This window comes from Rissa tridactyla, chromosome 3, assembly GCF_028500815.1.
Source record: "Rissa tridactyla isolate bRisTri1 chromosome 3, bRisTri1.patW.cur.20221130, whole genome shotgun sequence".
NCBI classification, from domain to species: domain Eukaryota; kingdom Metazoa; phylum Chordata; class Aves; order Charadriiformes; family Laridae; genus Rissa; species Rissa tridactyla.
Genome location: NC_071468.1, coordinates 73,299,926 through 73,320,096, shown reverse-complemented (window position 1 = coordinate 73,320,096; position 20,171 = coordinate 73,299,926). Strand labels below are relative to the sequence as shown.

Sequence of the window (20,171 nt, the reverse complement as noted above, 5' to 3'; positions counted from 1 at the left end):
AGGGGGGCCGTGGCAGGTCAGGGGTGTTATTTCATTACCACGCTGCTCACTGGAGTCTGAACAACAGGTCACATCCATATCTCTGCAGTTGACTGGACACCACTAACTTAACAGGACTAGTTCAAAGGGACTCCCTTTACAAGCCTATGAAAGTTTTATTTTCATTCCCCTAATCAACTTCTCCCATTAACCCTTTGTTTAAGAGGGGAGAAAAGCCAATTCAAATGGTTGTACGAAGTCAGGTGTTTTTGGAAAATGAGGCACTAACAGATTAGATTTAGTCTTGTTCATCAGCCTTATAATTCATTGGCAGTAAAAAAAATACACTGCTATTGCTGATTTTCCATGCCATGCTGTGTGTACAGAGAGGGACTGAAAATGTTATACAAGATGCTACCCTCCCTTCTATCAGTCTTTACAAAATATTATTAAAGAAATAAAGTATCACTTCTAATTTGCAGTTGCATCTTTCAGAAAGAAATTACAAAAACCTGTTTTCAGTTGTTTGACTGGTATTTCATCACCAATGGAGAGAGAGAAAGAAAACAACCTCCTCACACACAAACTAGGAGGCTCGTAATTTCCATTTTCATTAGCAGTTTTTGTCTTTTCCCTTCAATTAAATGCATGATATAAGCCAGATACACATAACTGTGAAATTATAGTAACTGCAGCTCTTTCAAGTATATGAGTCATAAGCAAATGAGGAAGAGAATAGCAAACTAAAAACTATTCATGCAATTTCTCAGCTCCTAAGTGAATTGCAGCATGCAGGGGGAAAAAAAACCACCAAGCATTGTGTTGAAATAAGATTCCCCCCAGATTTGGGGGTTTGTTTGCTTGGCCGGAGGCTTTGTATTTGCCTTCTGTTCTTTAAATGTGTGATCAATTCTATCAATGAAAACTCAAAGAAAAGCTGGAATTTGTCCCAGGATTTCGAGGGAAATGATTACAGAGGAGCTCGTCAGTGTGTAAAAACGTTGGGCTATAGGAATGAATGGAGCAGAAATCAAAGTATTTATTGGCAGATATAGATGATATTTTTCCAGTTAGAAGGAAAAACTAATTTTTACAGTATTGCCTAGAGACTGGTTGGTTGGGAGGTCAGAGCCCTTTACCCCCTGCCCCTCCCCGAATTTCCCTACTCCTTCAGCATGACCTTAGACAAGGGCTAATTACTCTGTGCCTTTTGGCTCTGTTTGTCTCTTTATTCCTGTTTATCTTTAAGACAAATCTAACAGTACTTTCAGGAACAACCTGATGGGCTGTCTGTGAAGCCTGGTGAGGTAAAGCAATAACCTTAAAGCAATATCCTGAAGTGAAATGTGTTTTATTTTAAAGGAAGTCTGCTTATAGTGATCCATGTTGCAGTTTAGCTACAGTAATTATGAGTGAAGTGTTTTATATTTGCACATGACTTGTGGGGGGTAGGTTCTGTGCAAAAGTTAGGCTCTTGGGCAGGTTGGGGCAGGTTTGCCCTTTTCCACACCCAGTATGGCTGTGTTACTCAGGGACATCTGGTTGTTGTGACCAGCACAGTAGTGCCGGTGGAAACACCTCAAATACTTGGTGTTATACCAGCAAAAGTGTAGTTTGAACATTGATTTTTTTCTGTCCCTAAGAGTCGGTGGTGGTGTTACTACCTTGGCACAAAGCATGCAGCCATCAGTAGCATCCGTCGTGTTGGATGCAGTAAAGTAATCCTGGCGCTCTGCACCTGGTACAAAGATGGCAAGTCTCCATCCAAATAACACCTTTTAAAAATCCTAACAGCTTGATTTTTCACTCCCGTCTCCTTTACATCCTTCTTTCTTTCATCTCTTTACCAAATGGAGAAAAACTTCAGAGCTCTGCTCCCTGCCTATTCGTGTTTTAGAAATGTCACTTGTAAGCTGACAAATCAGTGTTACCCAAGGGTCCCATTAGCAGATTCTGTCTGCTCTGTTAACAGGCCCTATTTGTCTGCAGTTAATAAAGCAAAGGCGATAGTAAGTATTCCAGGCGGTTTAACTTAGTGGGAAGCCCTGGGACTTGGGGAATGCTGGTACCATCTTTATTTCTTTGAAGTCTAGACATAGTCTTGGAGGCTTTGTACCCTCAACTGACACAATCAACATCTGACCTGCTGCTGTCTGACCAATATGCCTGAGAGCAACACCACAGGCTTGGGGGTTTTGCATAAGAAAGAGGGATTGCTCAGCACTTCCCAGGATCTACTGTCCTGCTGCCAGAGCAAACCCTCTGTCTGGGGACTACAGGAGTAGCTGGTGCACCTTCCAGAACTCCTCGGCCCCACTGTTGAATGTGTGCCTCCAGGCATGCAAGGAGTAGCAGTGTTAACAGGGGACTTTTAGCTCATTTCACAGATGTATAGATAGATTCATGGTACGTGGTCTGTGCTGCAGATAAGATACGGACATCTTCTAGGCATCAGTTAGAGATGGCAAGTGGAGCAACGCCTGATGCTTCCTAAGAATGTGGGCAGAGTTTTGACAGCTCTTTTCAGATTTGAGATCGAGATTTAGCCTACCAAACTGCCCCTGTCATGTGGAGATAAGCCAGTAGCAAAATGATGGGAGTTCTCTACCAGATGACTTGATGACAACTCTTGTGTCTGACTGGGTTTGGTTTTACTAAGGGCTTGGGCTGGAAATCCAAAATGTAAATCCTTCCTCCTTAATAAGGAAGAAACTCCCACTCTGAGAATCAGATCTCTGAAAAAATCAATTCATTGCCTCAGATTGCAATTTTAATTGCCTGTTGAACCAACTATACATTTCAAAAAGCAGAAGCCTCAGATTTTTTCTCTTGTCAATAAACAAGGCTCTGTCTTTTATGCAGGGCTAGTACTGGGGTGGTTGTTTCGATTAATCACCTGAACAGCTGTAATGGCCTTAAGAATTTTCTGTATGTGTTATCCAGCTGGAAACAGATTTAATTCAGCATAGCATCTACATTTAATTATAACTGATGTGAAGTCCTGGGATTTGCATGGAAAGATAAGATTTGGCAAAAAAAAGTAAGATGCTGTCCCTGTGTTTGAGGCAAAAAAAAAACAAACGGCAAAAGAGCCCAGTTCTTAAGTTAGCTGCTTGTTTTGAAACAAAAGATATGGAGTTTTTTTCCAACCTATTTACATCAGAAGACAGAAACCAATATCTGTATTTTTCCAAATCAAATCAATACTTCCTCCCCACGCGCAGCTATGCTCAGAATAAAAACCGTCACACAGAATCACAAAAAGAATGTCTCTGTGTTTACTGACGTGATCTGCTCGGCTGGATCAACAGCCTTCTTGTGATCAAAAGCCACAGACCTCTGTCATAAACACATACTATTCCAGCAGATTCTCAAAACTATTAAGAAAGCAGTTAAATGGAAAATAAAGTACAAAAGTTCACGAATCTGGAGGCACACGCAAGGATATCTGTTCTTCTATGCTTTGCTGGTCTGAAAAGATACTTTGCACGCAAATGACTTAAACAGATTTCAATGGTGTAGTTCACAGTTTTGTTTTCCATTTTTTCATCTTTCTGTAGAGGCCTCCTGGAGCTTTTTCTGGCTGCTCATGCCAATATATAGCAGGTTTCAAGATGAACTGCTAAAAAAAATCAGTTTTCCCAATGCTGCTTTAGTGCTTTCTTTAAAACATAATGAGTCTACATGTTGTTGTCTGAAAATATACATGAAAAAAAATCAATTTTTCACAATTCGGTAGGCAACTGAATGGCTCTCCATGGATCCTGCGGCTCTGTTCTCACTCATTCCTCATCTCAGAAACAGATAACATGACACAGGTGGCATGATGCATCCTTTGCAGTTACTCCATCCAGCACCAGGAGGGTCCTTTCTCCTGGGAGGAGTTCCCAGCTGGGTTACGCTCTGTGCTGCAGCTACCCAGCTTCTCCAGCAATGAAAGGCAGCAGGCTATTCACGCTATTGAAAACAGAAAAACAGGGAAAAGGGAAGATTTTTTAAGGGAAAAATATTTGAAGCCAACTTTTTATGTCCTAGGGAATCCATAGATTGCGTAAACAGGAGCTTGGGGACTTACGGGAAGAAGATTGTTATTGTTTTTCATAGAATCATAGAATCAGAATTGCTGAGGTTGGAAGGGACCTTTAAGATCATCGAGTCCAACCTTTAACCTACCCTGACAAAAGCCACTTCTAAACCATATCCCTAAGTGCCCCATCTACCCTTTTTTTAAACACCTCCAGGGAGGTGTTTAAAATGATGTTTTCTTTATAATATTTTAAAGTCACATTGCTCCTGAGATACAATACAGTTTTCCCAGAAAATCGGAGAAACACTGGAGTTCCTTAAGATAATGTTTGTGGCTGCATGAAGAAAGAAGATTTTTTTTTTTTTTGAAGTTACATATTTATTATTTTTTCTTTCAGGGAGATCAGCCCCAAGCTCCATACTTTGTGTCTAAACAGTGGGGCTCTTTCTTCATGGACAGATTGCCAGGCCTGGAAAATGCAGAGGAAACCTTAGTTTGCACGTGGTCCTGTAAATGCATTAGCACTTACAGCACTATTGCAATCCCTACTCTTGAAGCAATAGCAGGTAAGGAAGATTGCTGTTTTTTTTCCCCTAACGAACATGTAGTATTCATAGTAACTTTGTCATACTGTAGATCTATTTTTTTAGATTACATGTATCTGAAACACATTCAAAAATATTCTGTTCATATGATGCAGCAGTTAATGCTTGCGGCTATTAAGTGCTTTGAGGTTTATGCTTTTAATAGTTGTCTGCTACAATAGTTCAGTTTTTTGTTTGTGCCTGCAAATACTAGATGCTTAGTTTATCCAGTGTGAGAAATGCAACATTTAACAGATTATAGATTAGTTGCTGAATTTTGATTCAGGACTTCCCCACAGTATTTTGCTGTGTCTACTTTCAGTGGTGAGTTACCTTAGGAAACAAACACATTCCAAGTTACTCGAGTTTATTAGACTTCCAAATATGTTTCACTCTGATCTGGCTTGTTATCCTTCCTCAATCAGCTTACTTATCCCATTACGGTTGAAATGGAGATGAACGAACGCAGGAATGTAATGAAGCCAAGAATGCCTAGGACTGTGCTTCTCTCTCTTTTGTTTTTTTTAAATGTGTGTATTGCTTTTGAAACTGCATCGTTATTACAGAGCTGGAGCCAAAAATATTTTCCTTATCTGGAAAACAACGCAATCACAAGCAATGTCTTGTTCTCCAAAAATTCACCTAATTGAGAAACCAGCTCAGGCTTTCTACCTTCTTACATCAAGGTTGCGTCAAAGGTACAATTATGGCTGATCTTCTGATTTCCACTAATGTTTCTCCCCAGCGGGACCACACATTATTTTGGATGGTTTGTAGCAATAGTGGTAGCAGTAATACTGCAATGACTTTGCAACTGCAGTACACATCGATTGATTACAAAGTGGTGGTGAAGGCCCACCGTCTGTCCTCAATCTATCATTTTGCCTTACTGAACTTTATCGATCCACCATATCTAAAGGAATAAACAAGTTATTAAATGAATGAGGTGCTTAACTGTATGGAGAACACAGCAAGCATTTCGTTTATTAACTAACTAACTCCTCTGTTCAGCATCTGTTGCCTAGAATCATAGAATCATAGAATTGTCCGGGTTGGAAGGGACCTTAAAGATCATCTAGTTCCAAAGTTCCAACCCCCCTGCCGTGGGCAGGGACACCTCCCACTAGATCAGGTTGCTCAGAGCCCCGTCCAGCCTGGCCTTAAAAACTTCCAGGGATGGGGCTTCCACCACCTCTCTGGGCAACCTGTTCCAGTGTCTCACCACCCTCATGGTTAAGAACTTCTTCCTAACATCCAGTCTGAATCGTCCCATCTCTAGTTTTAATCCATTCCCTCTAGTCCTACCATTACCCGACATCCTAAAAAGTCCCTCACCAGCTTTCTTGTAGGCCCCCTTAAGATAATGGTAGGCCACTATAAGGTCTCCTTGGAGCCTTCTTTTCTCCAGACTGAACAACCCCAACTCTCTCAGCCCGTCCTCATGGGAGAGGTGCTCCACCCCTCTGATCATCCTCGTGGCCCTTCTCTGAATACGTTCCAGCACGTCCATATCTTTCTTGTAGTAGGGGCTGCAGAATTGGACGCAGTAATGGAGTAATTGTCCTACTTCATGCATAAGACCAAGAAATAAAAAGTTGTTCCAATTGCACAGCAGTTATTTCTACACCAGAAGACATGATAGACCTGTTCTTTGCAACCATATTTTACACATGTACGTACATTGTAAGGATATCTCAAAACAAAAAACTCATACAGTGCCACAATTTATGCTTCTGATATTTGCCATGTTGCAGTCGGTATTTCAGCCTAAAGGTACAAAGCCCACATACTGAGGGAAATTGCCAGGAGAGAGGTAACTTCTGTAAAACTCCCTTTTAACACCTTTTCCAGAGTCATTCTGTGGCTTGCTTTGGAAGTGTTGGCCTAGAGGGAACACATCGGTCAGCCACGCTCTGTGAAACTCTGCCTCCCGGCCAGCTCCCCCAAACCACAGCTCAGTTTGCAGGGCTGGCAAAGGCTTGGCACCGCAAACGTACCACCAAGTTTCCAGCGCCAGATGAAAGGGTGAGAACCGGAAAGGTGTATCTGTGTAAATTAGTGAGCGGTATAGCTGCCTGTCATTGGCAGTGGAGCCCCTGGAAAGTCTGTTCCTCCATTAGGAGGGACACTGTGAGCCGTCCCTGGCGGCATTGGACTGGTGCTGGGGCAGGGGCTGGTGTCTGTGAAACTTCTACCCCAGAGCTAAAGAACAGGGGAGGAATAACGTTTTCAACTTGCAGCTGTGCACCTGAAAGCAGACCCCAAGCTGAAGGTACGAGAACATCTATGGTTTCTTACAGCGAGAGGTATTTCTTGTTTGCTTGTGCAGAAGAGCAGATGTTCATTATAATGGATGCTGAGGAATTCCTGACTCCTCTCGAATACCTTGTCTGACTCCTGTCACAGCAAGCTGCGAGAGCCCCTGCTCTGCCAAGCCCTGAAGTTTTTGGCTGCAGTTGTAAGTCATAGCTTAGCTGCAGCTATTTGGGAATAACTTGCTAGAAGAGATTCAGACGGGTTATGCGAGTTTGATGCGCTCCAGCTTTTCCTTTTCTATTCATCTACTTTAATTACCAGCAGAGGACTTTCCACTGCTGAGCTGCAAAAAACCCAGGCCTTTCCTTCAGCTCCCCCGAGCCCAAAGGCGCAGATGGGCTGCTGATGGGGTGGCTGCAGAAGCCCAGCTCCCTGCCACCAGCCGGCATGGCCCCAGCAGCACCTGGCTCAGCCCGACCCATCCAAATGAGCTGCCGCCTCCCTGGAGGTGTGCTCGCTCCTGCGCGTGGTGGGCTCACAGGGGCTTCTCTATCAGCAAGCTCTGACCTGGCTTTTGTACGTCTACGTGAGCGATAGTAAGGGCCACGTGTGAGTAAATATCCCATCGGCTTGCGATCCACACAGATATTTGATGAAAGGCAGGCAATTGCTGCTGTGCTAACTTTAAAAAACTTAGTTTTCATCAAAGTCCATATGAGAATTCTTTTGAGAAAATTATCAGAAATTCATTTGGGGTAATAAAACCCTTCAAGCCTGTTTCCATTTTTTTTACATAGAGGAAATATGTAAAAAAAACCAAAAATAAGCTATAGAACTGGATTGAGAAGTTGGAATAGAAAAAACTTAGACAGTTGTCTTTTTTAACCAGCACGTTGTAAGTTTGGTGCAGATGCCTTCTGATAGTTTCACCTGAAGAATTTATACACATAACTAAAGAAAACGAATCTGATCCTTACCAAAGAGCATTGTAGGGAAAGCGTTTCACAGGGAATGCTGCTGTTGCAGTTTTTGGCCATTCAAAGTATAAAATAACAGAGCATATGCACAAATTGTATGTGTAATTAGTAAAATGGCAGCTTGGTGAAAAGGTAATCCAATACATTCTTCCTTGGCTTTCTGTTCTAATCGAATGTAGTTGTTCTTCTACGCTTCTGTCCCCATCTTTACCCGGAAATTCAGTATCTGACTCAAAAGGGGTTTACATTCAAAGATGCATCAGAAATTCTGAATTTTAATCTTGCCTCTGGCAAGGAAAGTATTAGTGGGTTTGCAGATTACCGCGTCACAGGTTGTCATCTAAACTCCCCTGACAGTCCCTGAAGAGAAATTGGCACTTTCCTTGTGCACGAAAAAGGACGTTTTGTTTATTGTTACAATTGCCCAAAGGACAGAAGGGGTTGTCTGTAACACCTTCTGTGTGCTTTCCTCAGTTTGGAGTGGAAATCAGTTAAAGGTAAAATAAAACTCTTCATTTAAGACATTCTCACTTTGACATTAAGACGACATTAAATAGGTTTAACTGAAGGGCAGCATTATGATTATATCCTTGTAATATTAAGAGAAGATGAGTTAAGTTGAAAGTTTTCTAAGCATTTCATAGGTCTTTTATGAGCTGATTCTTCTTACCCACTTTCAGTAAGGGGGGAAGTTTTTCTCAAGAATTGGAAGGCTGATGAGCTCATGATTATCTTGACAGTACATGGTTAATAAAATAGTAGAAGCCAATGCCCCTACTCCTATTCTACGTGCCTCATTCACAAATCCATCTGTTTCTTCACTTTTCTGCTATTAAATCTCTCCTCATTTACAGCTCCCTTACAGATTTTGACTATTTTCAAGCACAATGTTATCATACGCCAAATTTTCCAAACCAGGATCCATTACTGTGGGAATGTTACATTCAAGCTCACACATGGAAATTAAAAGGTGCAGGGGTCTGTCTGAAAAATCGCGTTTTGAATAAACCACAGTTTATAATACATCCTCCTCCACTTCAGAAAGCTTCGTGTGAGCCAAGTAGAGGCGGGTACTCTTATCTATCATACCGGAATAATCTGAACTTCACCCTCAAGGGCGGGTGACCACTACTCTGTGGCCATTTGATCAAACTGCCAGATACCCATGTAAATAATTACATATCCTGCATCGCATAGGTATTCCAACAATAATTACAGAAGATCTCTTGGATTTACAAAGAAGATCAAATATAAATAATATCTTATTTCCCAAGCAAGTTTTTGTAGGAAAGAGTCACTAAAGTAACTAGCCAGTGACACCATTTCAGATGGATATTTGATTAACAATACTTTGATCCCCAAAATGCTACTCATATTTCAAGCTAATGCTTTTCCTTTGAATCTCATTATGGTTGGTATTTTTATAAAAGTTCCACTTCAAAAAACTTCGTGATGAGTGACTCTGGAGTTTTAGAGCTTATGGGAGAATTGTGGTAAATTTGTTTTGTTCTTCACCACAAAGAAAAGGTTAAGAAAGTGGTCTCTAAATCCTAATATGGAGAACACAAATAAACATTTTTTTTAAATTTCATGATTGTTAACCCAGTCTCCTGAACTTGTCTCATAACCTTTGAATGGTGAGGTTTGTCGTAGGATTAAAAATTACTGCAAGCAAAAACAAGAGATTGAGCGATGTTGCAGCTCAAGAGAGTTGCATTTCAGAGAAGAATTTGTGCAAATGTAAATATTTTCTGGGGACAGAGTTCATTTCATACTTTGGAGATTTGATAACCAAGCTTGTGTCATGCATGAGGATAATGCATTTTTTTAAATTTTGCGTGCTGTATGAAATCTTATCATGCTTTGCCCATATGGGTGCATAAGTTTTTCGCCATGCCTTATTGTTATTTCAATTGGCTAGTACAAGAGAAAAATCTCCGTTATAATTTACCAAAGCTGTCTCTTTAAAGTCGCCTACAGATCCGTACCCTGCCACTTTCTGTGGGAGTTTGAGTCGCCAGCCTGCTTGCTGTATAAATATGATGATAAAATTGCCAGTGAACCATGGCAAAGAAGTTCATGTTTCTGCTTAGGGTTGCAAATTATCTGCACAATGGAAAGCCCAAAGCAGCTGCGACTGGGGCACCAGAACTGGCAACGCCTGGGTTGCAGATGCACGGGTCTGCCCGTCACAGACCAACTGCAAATTGCAAATCTCACACTCTTTCTTCAACATGTATTTTAAAGGTGAATGCCCTTGAGGAATCAGCTATTACCATGGAAGGCATGAATTTCACTAAGCATGTAGCCATATACTCACTTCTATATCCTGAACAGTATCATTCATAATTATTGCTGAAGTGAAACAATATATCCCCTGTATTTTAATACATTAGTTCTATGTTTTTTCATTTACATTACATCATTTAAAGTAAAATCCAGCTCCTATTAAAATTAAATTAGTCTTTCGTGTAACTTGAGTGATAATTATGTGCTCTTGCTTATTCAAATAATACAATAATAGCATATAATTTCCTTAAACATATAGAACTATCTATATTATACATTGCCTGTTAATTAGCAGTAACCTTTTATATTTAATGCCTTACTTTACAACCATGCTTTTTCTTACCAGCTTCAGTCTAAGAATGCATCTATACAATATCATCTAAACACAAAGTTTATCAAAATGCTTTGAGGATTTAAACTGCTTTGGGGCTTAGCTGCTATAAATAGTAGTTGCTACTAAAAGGCCGAAGAGGTCATTTTTATAATGAAACTTTTTATGCAAGCAACCTATTTTTACGTTTGGTGAAAAAATTGGTATATATATACAACAGCAAGATTTCTGAGGTTTTCTGGTTCTGAGATTTTGATGCAAGTGAAAAAAAAACAGGTAGCAAAGATAATGGACTAGAGAGAAGATATGTGTTCTGAATATATCAACAGCATCTTGCTCTGCGTGTAAATTGAAGAGCATCAGATAATGTAAATCTTATTCATCTGTTCCAGGAAACTAGTGTCAGTGTTCTTCATTTAAGAGAAAGAAAAATTTACTCAACACAACAGACAAATATAATGCATTTATTTTTTTCAGCTGCAAAATACAACTGAAACCAACAATAAACTGCATTTCAAGCATAACATATTATTATTCAGAGAATCAGAACTAGCTTGTAAAAGGTCTTCAGGACCCAGTTATTTCCCAAAGGGTCTGAAACCCCAACTTCCCCAAAGGATTTGACTAGTTGCTAGTAATTTTCAACGTAAAAAGGACAGTTTTCAGTGTTCTACAGTTTGTTCAGCTTTTCCTTCCTCCTCCAGAAAGGTGTATTGACTTGTGCCCCCGACGGCCGTGTCAAATCATGCAGAACCCAAAAGATTACTTCCTAGCCAATAACTGACAGAAATGTTCCTGCCATCATTACTCTGCTCTGTGAGATGTCAAAGTACAGCCTCCTCTAAAAGATTAAAGGGAGAACTCATGAGCAACTCATTAAGAAAGGGGGAACCACTCAGTCATTTCTGCTTTAAAGTTGTCCTTCAACTCAGGCAGCATAATTTCATTTGCAGGCTGTAATTAAAGCTATAATTGGGTTTTGACTAGATCACAGACTTACGGGGCGCATTTAGAGTGCTTCTTTAGAAACACTGGTGGTAGTATGGTGTTGATAATTCTTGAGTGTGAAAACCAGTGAAAATAGGCAAGTCACCACGTATCGGAAATATTTCTTTGACCAGGTTGGAATTTTACATAACCTGCAACCTCAAATGTACAAGAAAAAGTTGCTGGAAGCATTTATGTGCCCTGGATTGGTGCCTAACATATTCCCTCTGGATTGAGATGGTAACACACACACACACGAACAAAAAACAATGTAGGCTTTGTCTTTACTGCTTAAAAAGCTTAATGTGTGTCTGTGTGTGGCTTTTTACCTTAAGGTAAGCAGTATTTGTCACCCATCCAGAGGAAAAAACAGGGAAAAGGAAAGAAAACATTTGTTTTACAAGAGAGGGGAACATGACACCATTAACCCAAGTTTGGAGAGTAAGGTTATCTTGGTGAGTTTACCTCAAAATGAAAGTAAAGGGGTGTATCATCACTGCATTTATCTTAATATAGCTCCTTCACAGTCTCAAAATGCAACTTGTTTCTTTTTCTTAATCAATCAGAAATGCCTGTCATTTCAAACAATCGCTTGTTTTCAGGCTAACTTCTTCAACTTACCTCAGCAGCCCTTCCCACCACTCTTCCATCCAAGGTGAGTCATTCAGACAGAAATTAATTCACAGATCCCTGAAAGACTAACACCTGCTAGTAGGATCTTGGCATTCTGTTAGGATTTTTTTTTAGATTAATTCTTCACCTAAATATTTAAAAATATGACAGTCCAATATTTTCTTTTGATCGGTTCCAGATCAAAAAACCACACAGGGCTACTTTCTCAAAAGATCTCCAAAAATCACCATTTAAATGGAAAAAAAAAAAAAAACGAGATAAATTTCCCTCGCATACAAATGATGAGTTTTCCCATATAAACACAAAACAGCACAGGAGTTTCTGAGGCTTTCCTTCGCTGCAGACTCTTACTGGGCTGAGATGCAAGTTTGGCACACGCCTCATGCATAGCTGTTTCATTCGAGCCAGGGTCAGCGGTCCCTTGGCCGTAGGGTAGACCCAAGGTAATGTGAATTGTTACTCCCAGCATAATTGTGGTGAAACTGCACGCCACGGGCAGTCGCAACAGCCACGATGGGATGGTCTTTCCATCCCCCAGGGGCTCGTCCCTCTGGAAAACTCTGATAGTGAAGCTGCTGCTCCACATCTCCCCGCAGCTGTCCACTTGAGTTTTCTCCAACATCACCCTCTTCCACGTCAGATACAGCAGAAGAGTCACCAGTAAAAAAAGCCATTGTCTGTGAAGCTCTTCCTCAGGCCAAGTTCATGCTACATATGTCTGCTGGCAGAGCCGCAGGCGTGATCTCCGACTAGTACACCTGTGTTGGCAAAAGCTCTGACGTGGATGCAATTAAAGCAGCAAACCTGCACTTTCACTGTGCCTAGTTTGAGTCTCTGTTCCTGGGTGCCCAGGAACAAACTGCGCCGGCTCACGTGGCGCTTTGCAAGTGCCAGCTACATCCAAACTCGGAAGTTTTAGCAATTCCCTTCTGTAGAGCATGCCTATACGGAAGAGCCCCCTTAAGACACTGCCCTCCTCCCCTCTCACTTTTGAGTCGCACAATGTGCAGACAGCAGCAATGATTTTCATCTTATTGATAGAAGGAACGTGTTCCTTGTGCTGACTTCACTATTTTGGGCACTTTGTTTTACTACAGCAAACATTTGACCTCCTGTTTAGGAAAGTCAGCCTCAGAAGTTTTGCTAAAAATAACTGCTATCAGATAAATCTACTTGTGACGTCGGGGGGTTTGCTTTTTGCCCCTAGTACACTCCCTCACATTCTGAGGTCTTGCTGCAAGCAAAGTAGAAATGGGTCAGGAGATAAGAACACTTAGTATTTCAAAATAATAACATCGGTTATAATCTACCTGTAGCTTGGCAAGTCACAGAGTAGATCACTCAGTGGCGCAGCCAAACTGGTGAGCTTTCCTCCTGCAGCAGCTGTGCTTATTCCACGGTTAACAAATTATTGTTAGAAAACGTTACCATTAAGAAATATTTTTTTTTTCCTTTTTCTTCAACAGCAACTTTGAAATACAAGCAAAGTTTCATGGCAAAACTTCTAAGCCTGTGTAAATTACCGGAATTACTATAAAAGCAAAAAAAAATACTACTGGCTGACGATGTGCTCGTATAGTTATACCACCTGGATGTTGAGCTACAAGATAGAGCTCTGTCTTTTTTGAGATTTGCCACAATTAAGCAGTTCAAAGATTTTTCAAGTTAAAAGTCGGGTATCACTAATGAGGTTTTAGTTTTCCTCCCTGTGCCTTTTCCTTGGTGATAATCAGGAGGATGTATTTGGATTCACATGAGGATTCAACCCTGGTGTTTACGAGGAGGTTTCTGCAGCCTCTGGCTCCAGCCCTGGTGACTGGCAGGGGGTGGACCTCAGAGAGGGGAGGGAGTTCTGCTCTCCATAGGGCTTCTCACTCCTCATGGGGACGCTGCTGTGGTGTCACGATTAAAAAATGTTGGCTTTGCTTTTGTTGGTCAATACTGCAAAATGATTCCTGACGTTTCTGCTGTGCGTTTTGGGAGAAAGCTATTTCTGTCTTCCTCTGTGCTTTTAATTGAAAAAAAAAAAAAAAAAAAAAAAAGAAGCCTTCCATCTAAAGAGCTTAGTTAAGATTATATTTGTTTCATGTATTGGTTTGTTCAAGGAAATCTCAAAAAAGGATTAGACGTGAGTATTGAGTTTATCAAGCAGGCCTGTGTCTGGAGTAGATTATAATTGTCTTCCATTCAGTTACTCAAATATTTTCCTGATCACTCATCGAGAATATTACATTTTCCCTTCTTCTTGTGGTTTCTTTTTGCTTCCTTGTGGCTGGAACTCTAATTTTTCTTCTGATAAAAACTTGTGGCTTTCATTTAGTTTGCTTACGCTAACTGACACAGACACTGAGATGTTGTCAGCTTAATAGCTATGAAATAAATCCATCCATAACACCTAACTACGTGCATGCATATATAAGCATCGGGGCACAATGGTGTAATTAATGTCATTTAATACCTGACTCTGGGTAACTGGAACACAGTAACTGACAGTGGTTACTGTTCAGACATCATCATTGCCATCTTATTTCCACCAGGACTGCTAGAGTCCTGCAAGTGAGGTGGGGCAGGGCAGGAGTCCTGCTTCTGAGCACAGGCTACGGCATATAACCCATGAGCCATTGGGAAACGCGAGTAATGTTTAATGGTCACTGCAAGGAAACTGGTTTTCATCACTCACTTGCATTCTGGCTCTGGTGTTGGAGCAAAGAACGGAGTGAGACAGAAATTCAGGTGGATGCATCCAGTAACTGACATTTCTGTAGATCTAGAAAAGGACATAGACCTTGAGACCCTCCATGACTGACTTCTAGGAGTCTTTGGCTCTGAACGTGAATATCCTATTTGTCTTGGGAACAAAACGAGTCTGGGTGGAATTACCTAAGTATGATAGAAAAATTCTGGGATCGTGGTCCTCAAGCAATTGGGTAGACCCAGATAGTTCGCTTTTCCAGTTTCGAGCTGGTTTAGTTTGTTCAAGGTTTGGGGATTTTTGAGGATAGTGGCAATATTGGATGAGTTTTGTGCTGAATTCACTATCAAGGTAGGTTAGGACTGATGAGAGCCTTGTCTCAAATTATACCTCAGAGAGGACTGGGTATCTGCCCCCTGCCTAATTTATGACCCTCCATCGGGGTTAGGTGAGAGGTGGGTGCCAAGGTGCAAAGGGCTGCCACCACAGCAGCAGTTGTGAGCACGCACAGTTGCAGAACCTGGAGAAATTTACTGGCGAAAACACTAGGAAAACTAACAATTTGGAAATAAGCAACTATTCTTTTTTTCCTGAGACTGGCTTTATTATCAAACACTGTATCTTATTTTTTTGCACGCTTTTGCATGCAAGCTGTGGTCTGCGCAAGCATTTCAGTTTAGCGAAATGGAGCTGCTTGTTCCTTCTCTGTGTCCTCAGTGATAATATGGAACAAGACCAGATATGAAATGAACTGCTGCTGTGTCCAGGAGGCAGGGTCCAGACCTGTATCGTTGTTCTTTGTGGATGAGCCAGTGTTGCTGGTCCGAGTGATAGCATTGCCATTTGCAGCAAAAGCAGTTGGGCTGAGCTTTGGTGTACGATTCACATGACACCTTTGCAATCCAGGACAACAGCAATTTATTTTAAGTTGCAAAGTTGCACCAAGATTCCAAGTATGCCTTTCTGGATCAGTCCAGAGCTTTCTCGTAAATATATCACACAAATAAAGCAATAATATAAAATGTTGCATATCCCAGGCAAAGCAGATGCAAGAAAGGAAATCATTGAGGAAAAAAAGCCTGGATACAGAGGAAGATTTTTACTATGTTTGTAGTACATAAAATCTGCTTCATAGGTGAAGAATAGTATCTGCTTCATGCAACTTTCAGTGATGCCTTGGGCAACATTTTTTCCATGTGGACACCTTCTGATCATCTTTAAAAGTCAGCTTGTTCAGACAAAACCAATATTTAAATGGATATGTTGGGGTTTGAATATGTAAAAAAGTGATTTTTCTCTTTGGGGGTCTTGTGCATTGTATATAGAATAGTGTTGATGTTTAAGCTGATTGAGTAAAGCTAGATTACCAGGAAATACCAACAAAAGTACCGTTTTGATCCAACTGGTTCTTTTCTTCAGCATAAGCACCTCTGCAGCGAGTCTGTCCCATTTGTGCTGCTCTTTGGTTAAACTACTCTTGGGACGCTCCAGGCCACTAGACTAAAAAGCTAGTGAAAGCTTTTATATGAAGGTAGCTCCATGACATTTAATTTTTATAGCCTATAAAGATATTCAGGAATATTTGCTTTCATTTTGAGTATTATTAGTTATATTGGAAACCTTTGTCTTATACCGAGCTGTCATAAATGGACTGAGCAGCCAGTAAACCCATTGGGCCCTCCCTCCGCAGACTAGAAAAACATCTGCCTGTTCTGCTGCGCTCAGAACGGGCTCCACAGATTCCCCTGACTCAGACAAAATGAGCAAACGTGCCTCTTTGACAAGCTGAAGCAACCCTTCTTCGTAAAGCGTAATTCACCTCCAACCAGCTCTCCTCCCATTCCTACTTTACTCCAGCCTCTGTCAGATTTTTCAGATGGAGCACAATGCTAATTTGCTTGCTTTGGTTATGTTTAATACGGTTTTAAAGCTGCAGACCTGGATGTTGTCCTGGTGCCTGCCCGTGAATCGCGTGTGAGACAGACCCGAACTTCCTGTTGTTTGTACCGAAACTGCTAAGATTGTGTTTTTCTCTTCCACAAAAGCTGCTGACTGCAAAAAAAACCACCAAATATTGTTGCATATAGGGACAGGATATCATCACCCCAAATTTACTCCAAATGAAAGAAAAATAAAAATTGTCATTAATAACTTACGGTTCAGATGAGCTGAGTAATAATTTGGATGTTTTGCTTTCGTTCTAAACAGACAACTTGGGAAGGAGATAACCCTTTCTTGTTTTTTTTTTTTTCTTTTTGTTTCATTTATTGGAAGGGTAATAGTTTCTCGAATGAAGTTTTATTTGTGTGTTTTTTTAATTTGGCTTCTTGGACTTTGCATACGAGATGAGCATGGGAAGTATCAGTTCTCCGGCCGGGAGGGTGGGCGGGTCACTGCTGGCAGCAAAGACTTTTTTTAAAGAAGCTACCGAAAAGAAAGCTTTGACTGTTCAGAACTATTTTAATGCACTCACTATTCATTACAGACTGGAAGTGATGAGTACGCCAAGTTACAAGTGCAGATTTCTAAGAACGCTTGGTACAAAAGGATGTTGTTGACACTGGACTGCAAGAAGGTCTAAGAGTGGGTGCCTTTGGGGAATCTTGCTACAATAGCCATGATAAAAAAAAAGGGGGGGACTTCTTTGTTTTAACCATAGCCCTCTTATGAGTAGGTTGCTGAGATAAAAGAGAAAGGTGACAAACTGAAGAATGAACTTGAAAGTGTTCTAGTGGGAAAATTCCATCTAGGCCCAATGAAGATTTTTGTTCAGTTTTTAAGCATTAGTTAAATCATTTTCTATGACTGGCATTATTTCAGCGATCAAGGAACTGAATATCCCTTACTGCAGTAAACTCCCAAAGTCAATCCCTTGGACAGCTGAAGATGTCAAATAAATATGTAATCACGCAATCTGATTGAGTTTTAATGCCGGTGAGCAAACAGCTCAAGGGCTTAAGAAGTACTGCTATTCACCACAGGCTTATTTTTTATGTGATATGGGCTGTGTTGCTAATCAGATATGGTATGTTTCTGTCTTTCAGATTTACCACTGGATTATAGATTTACACGATTTTCCTCAAATAGCTCAGCAACTGCCGGGTACTACCCAAGCCCTCCAAGAGCACTGCTGCCAAATGAGGAGTCAGTGACTATGAAATAGGTTGTCGGCTTTTTCCTTAAATAATCCTATGGCCCGTACTTAAACTGCTATCAAATGCTAATTGGTGAAAATGCTGTGTGATGCTTCATAAAATAGAATGATGGATTAAAGCAGACTCCTGTGCAGACTTGTGTTTCACTTGTTGCTCTAGTCCAGCTGGAACAGGTGAGCAAATGCATCCTTCTCTCTCAATCTTCTGATCGCTACTACCTTTTGCAAAGTGCTGTTGGCTTTTTCCATGCACTGCCCAAAGCCTTCAGGAGAAATGTGCTAGTAATAACTCATCCCAAGTTACATTCTACATTTTCAAGGACATTTTCGGGACTGTCCCTATTTAAGGTGATGCTGTAAGCCCCAGGAAGGACATGAACGAGACCCTCAGCCATATTTCATTAAGAGTTAGCTTGGAGAGCCCAGGTTGTCGCCATACATCAGTGTTTTGCAGGCTCTGAGGAATTTATTCTCTTACTGTAACTATTCTTGGAGATACGGAAAGACCGAGGCCCAAAGAGAAAGATGCATCATACCCACAAAGAGACTTGAATGGGATTTAGGCAACGAAATGCAGACTGACAGTCCTGAAAGCCTCTGTCACACGCTTCGTGTTCTTGAAAGTGCCTAACCGCTATTCAACAGCAAGGTTCCCTACATGCCTTTTCCTCCTTTAGTCTTCAATACCTCAGGAGGCAGAGCTCTTCCGCAGAAGGAGGGAAACCTGCGTACAGTTCCCTTCTCAGCCTGAGTGGATTCAAACCCGCATCCTCCACCTCCCTGGGCAATTCTTCCAAGAGTAGGAAGGACATAGCACCTAGCCATCTAGAGCCATCTTTGCTAAACACAGCCTCAGCCCAGAAGAGAATCAAGACCGAAGACATAAAGTGCGTATGTGCTTTCTTATCAGCTAATTCAGGCTAAACGGGTATCCTGTTCTCTGCAGATTCAGTTCCAAAGCCCCGTTCTCCAGCGCTTTGGACAGGGAGCCATCGGTAACTAACGCAGGGTAGCAGATGCAAATTTGTTTAGTCAGCAGTTTTGTCAGACGGCAGAATTTTGGATAAATTTCCCTCAAAGTTTAAATACCGATAAACAGAAAGTTTATTTTCTTGTTTTCAAGAAATATAACTTACTTTCTTAGGCCTGGACAATTATTGGAATGGATTAAACTTGTGTTAACACTTAACTTGTTTCGCTCTATATTTTTGCAGCTTCACCAGTTAAAATATTTTGTGTCAGAATCAGACACAAACACCATTCCACCTCTTTTCAGAGATATCAGCTTTTGTTTCCGTACATTTTTCCTACATAGGATATTATTTTTACATCCTTGTGGTCCGGTATACTTACAGTTAATATGCAACATTTCCAATTAACATTAAGCATTGTTTTTTGAAAGGGAAACATAAAACAAATGAGGAAAAAAATGAGAAAGAGTTTCCTTAAAACAAGATGAGTGAGGAAGGAAAATGAAAGTGCCATTTTCCACGTCATAAACTATACGCTGAAAATATTTGACTTAAGAAGGTAACAATAAGTAAGACCTGAGTTTATTTTGAATTTTTTTTAACTAGCATCAATGTTTTGGGCAGCAGATCTGGCTCAGGATGAGGGTACGATTTGTATTAAGAAGAGAGATACCCAGATTAAAATCTCAGATCCCTGATTACAGCATCATTTGCAATTCTAACCTGGATCAAATACTCTTCTGCAAATAATTTCTAACCAGGTTATGGTCCAAACCAATGTTGTGTACCCTCACGCTTTTGTTGTTCTGAATTTGGAACTTATTTTTGTAGTTAGGGTGGTTTTTTCTTGTTTTTTAAAGAAAATTAATTAAAAATGAATCGTTAACGAAAATTAGAGTGAAAATCATCTAAGTCCTTGGTTCCTGGTGTCTCAGTGGAGAAGCAGTATTTTTTTTTTGTAGCAGAAAGGTGACAGATTCTAAGGACGGCCTGAACACAAAGCTCACCAGAACGCATATACGGCCTTGCTCAACTGGGAGGTGATGGTGCCCGTGTCTGACGAAGGCTGTCACCAGCCATTTGCACTTGCTGCTGGAAGGACCACACAGCAGCAGAGAAAGAAGTGGATGACAGAAGGCTACTGTAAGCATGACTCCACGTGCCACCGTGTGCTGCGGGAAGACTTAGGGAAAATAATTGAAGCGTTTGCCCGAAAAAACAGTTTTTCTGTGAAATGAGGACTTAATGACTCTTACTAAAGACTCTTCTTATTCAAGAATATCTGAAAATT

The 20,171-nt window shown here is 40.8% G+C and overlaps 1 protein-coding gene across 1 annotated transcript in view; it reads left to right on the top strand.

Moving 5' to 3' along the window:
• The window catches only part of NT5DC1 (5'-nucleotidase domain containing 1), a 153,524-nt gene extending 133,353 nt beyond the window's left edge, over window positions 1–20,171 (top strand). Inside the window, exons 11-12 of the mRNA XM_054194857.1 lie at window positions 4,404–4,572; window positions 17,800–20,171. Of these exons, the coding sequence (XP_054050832.1) occupies window positions 4,404–4,572; window positions 17,800–17,918 (288 nt within the window). The 3' untranslated portion in view covers window positions 17,919–20,171. The remainder of the gene's footprint in view (window positions 1–4,403; window positions 4,573–17,799) is intronic.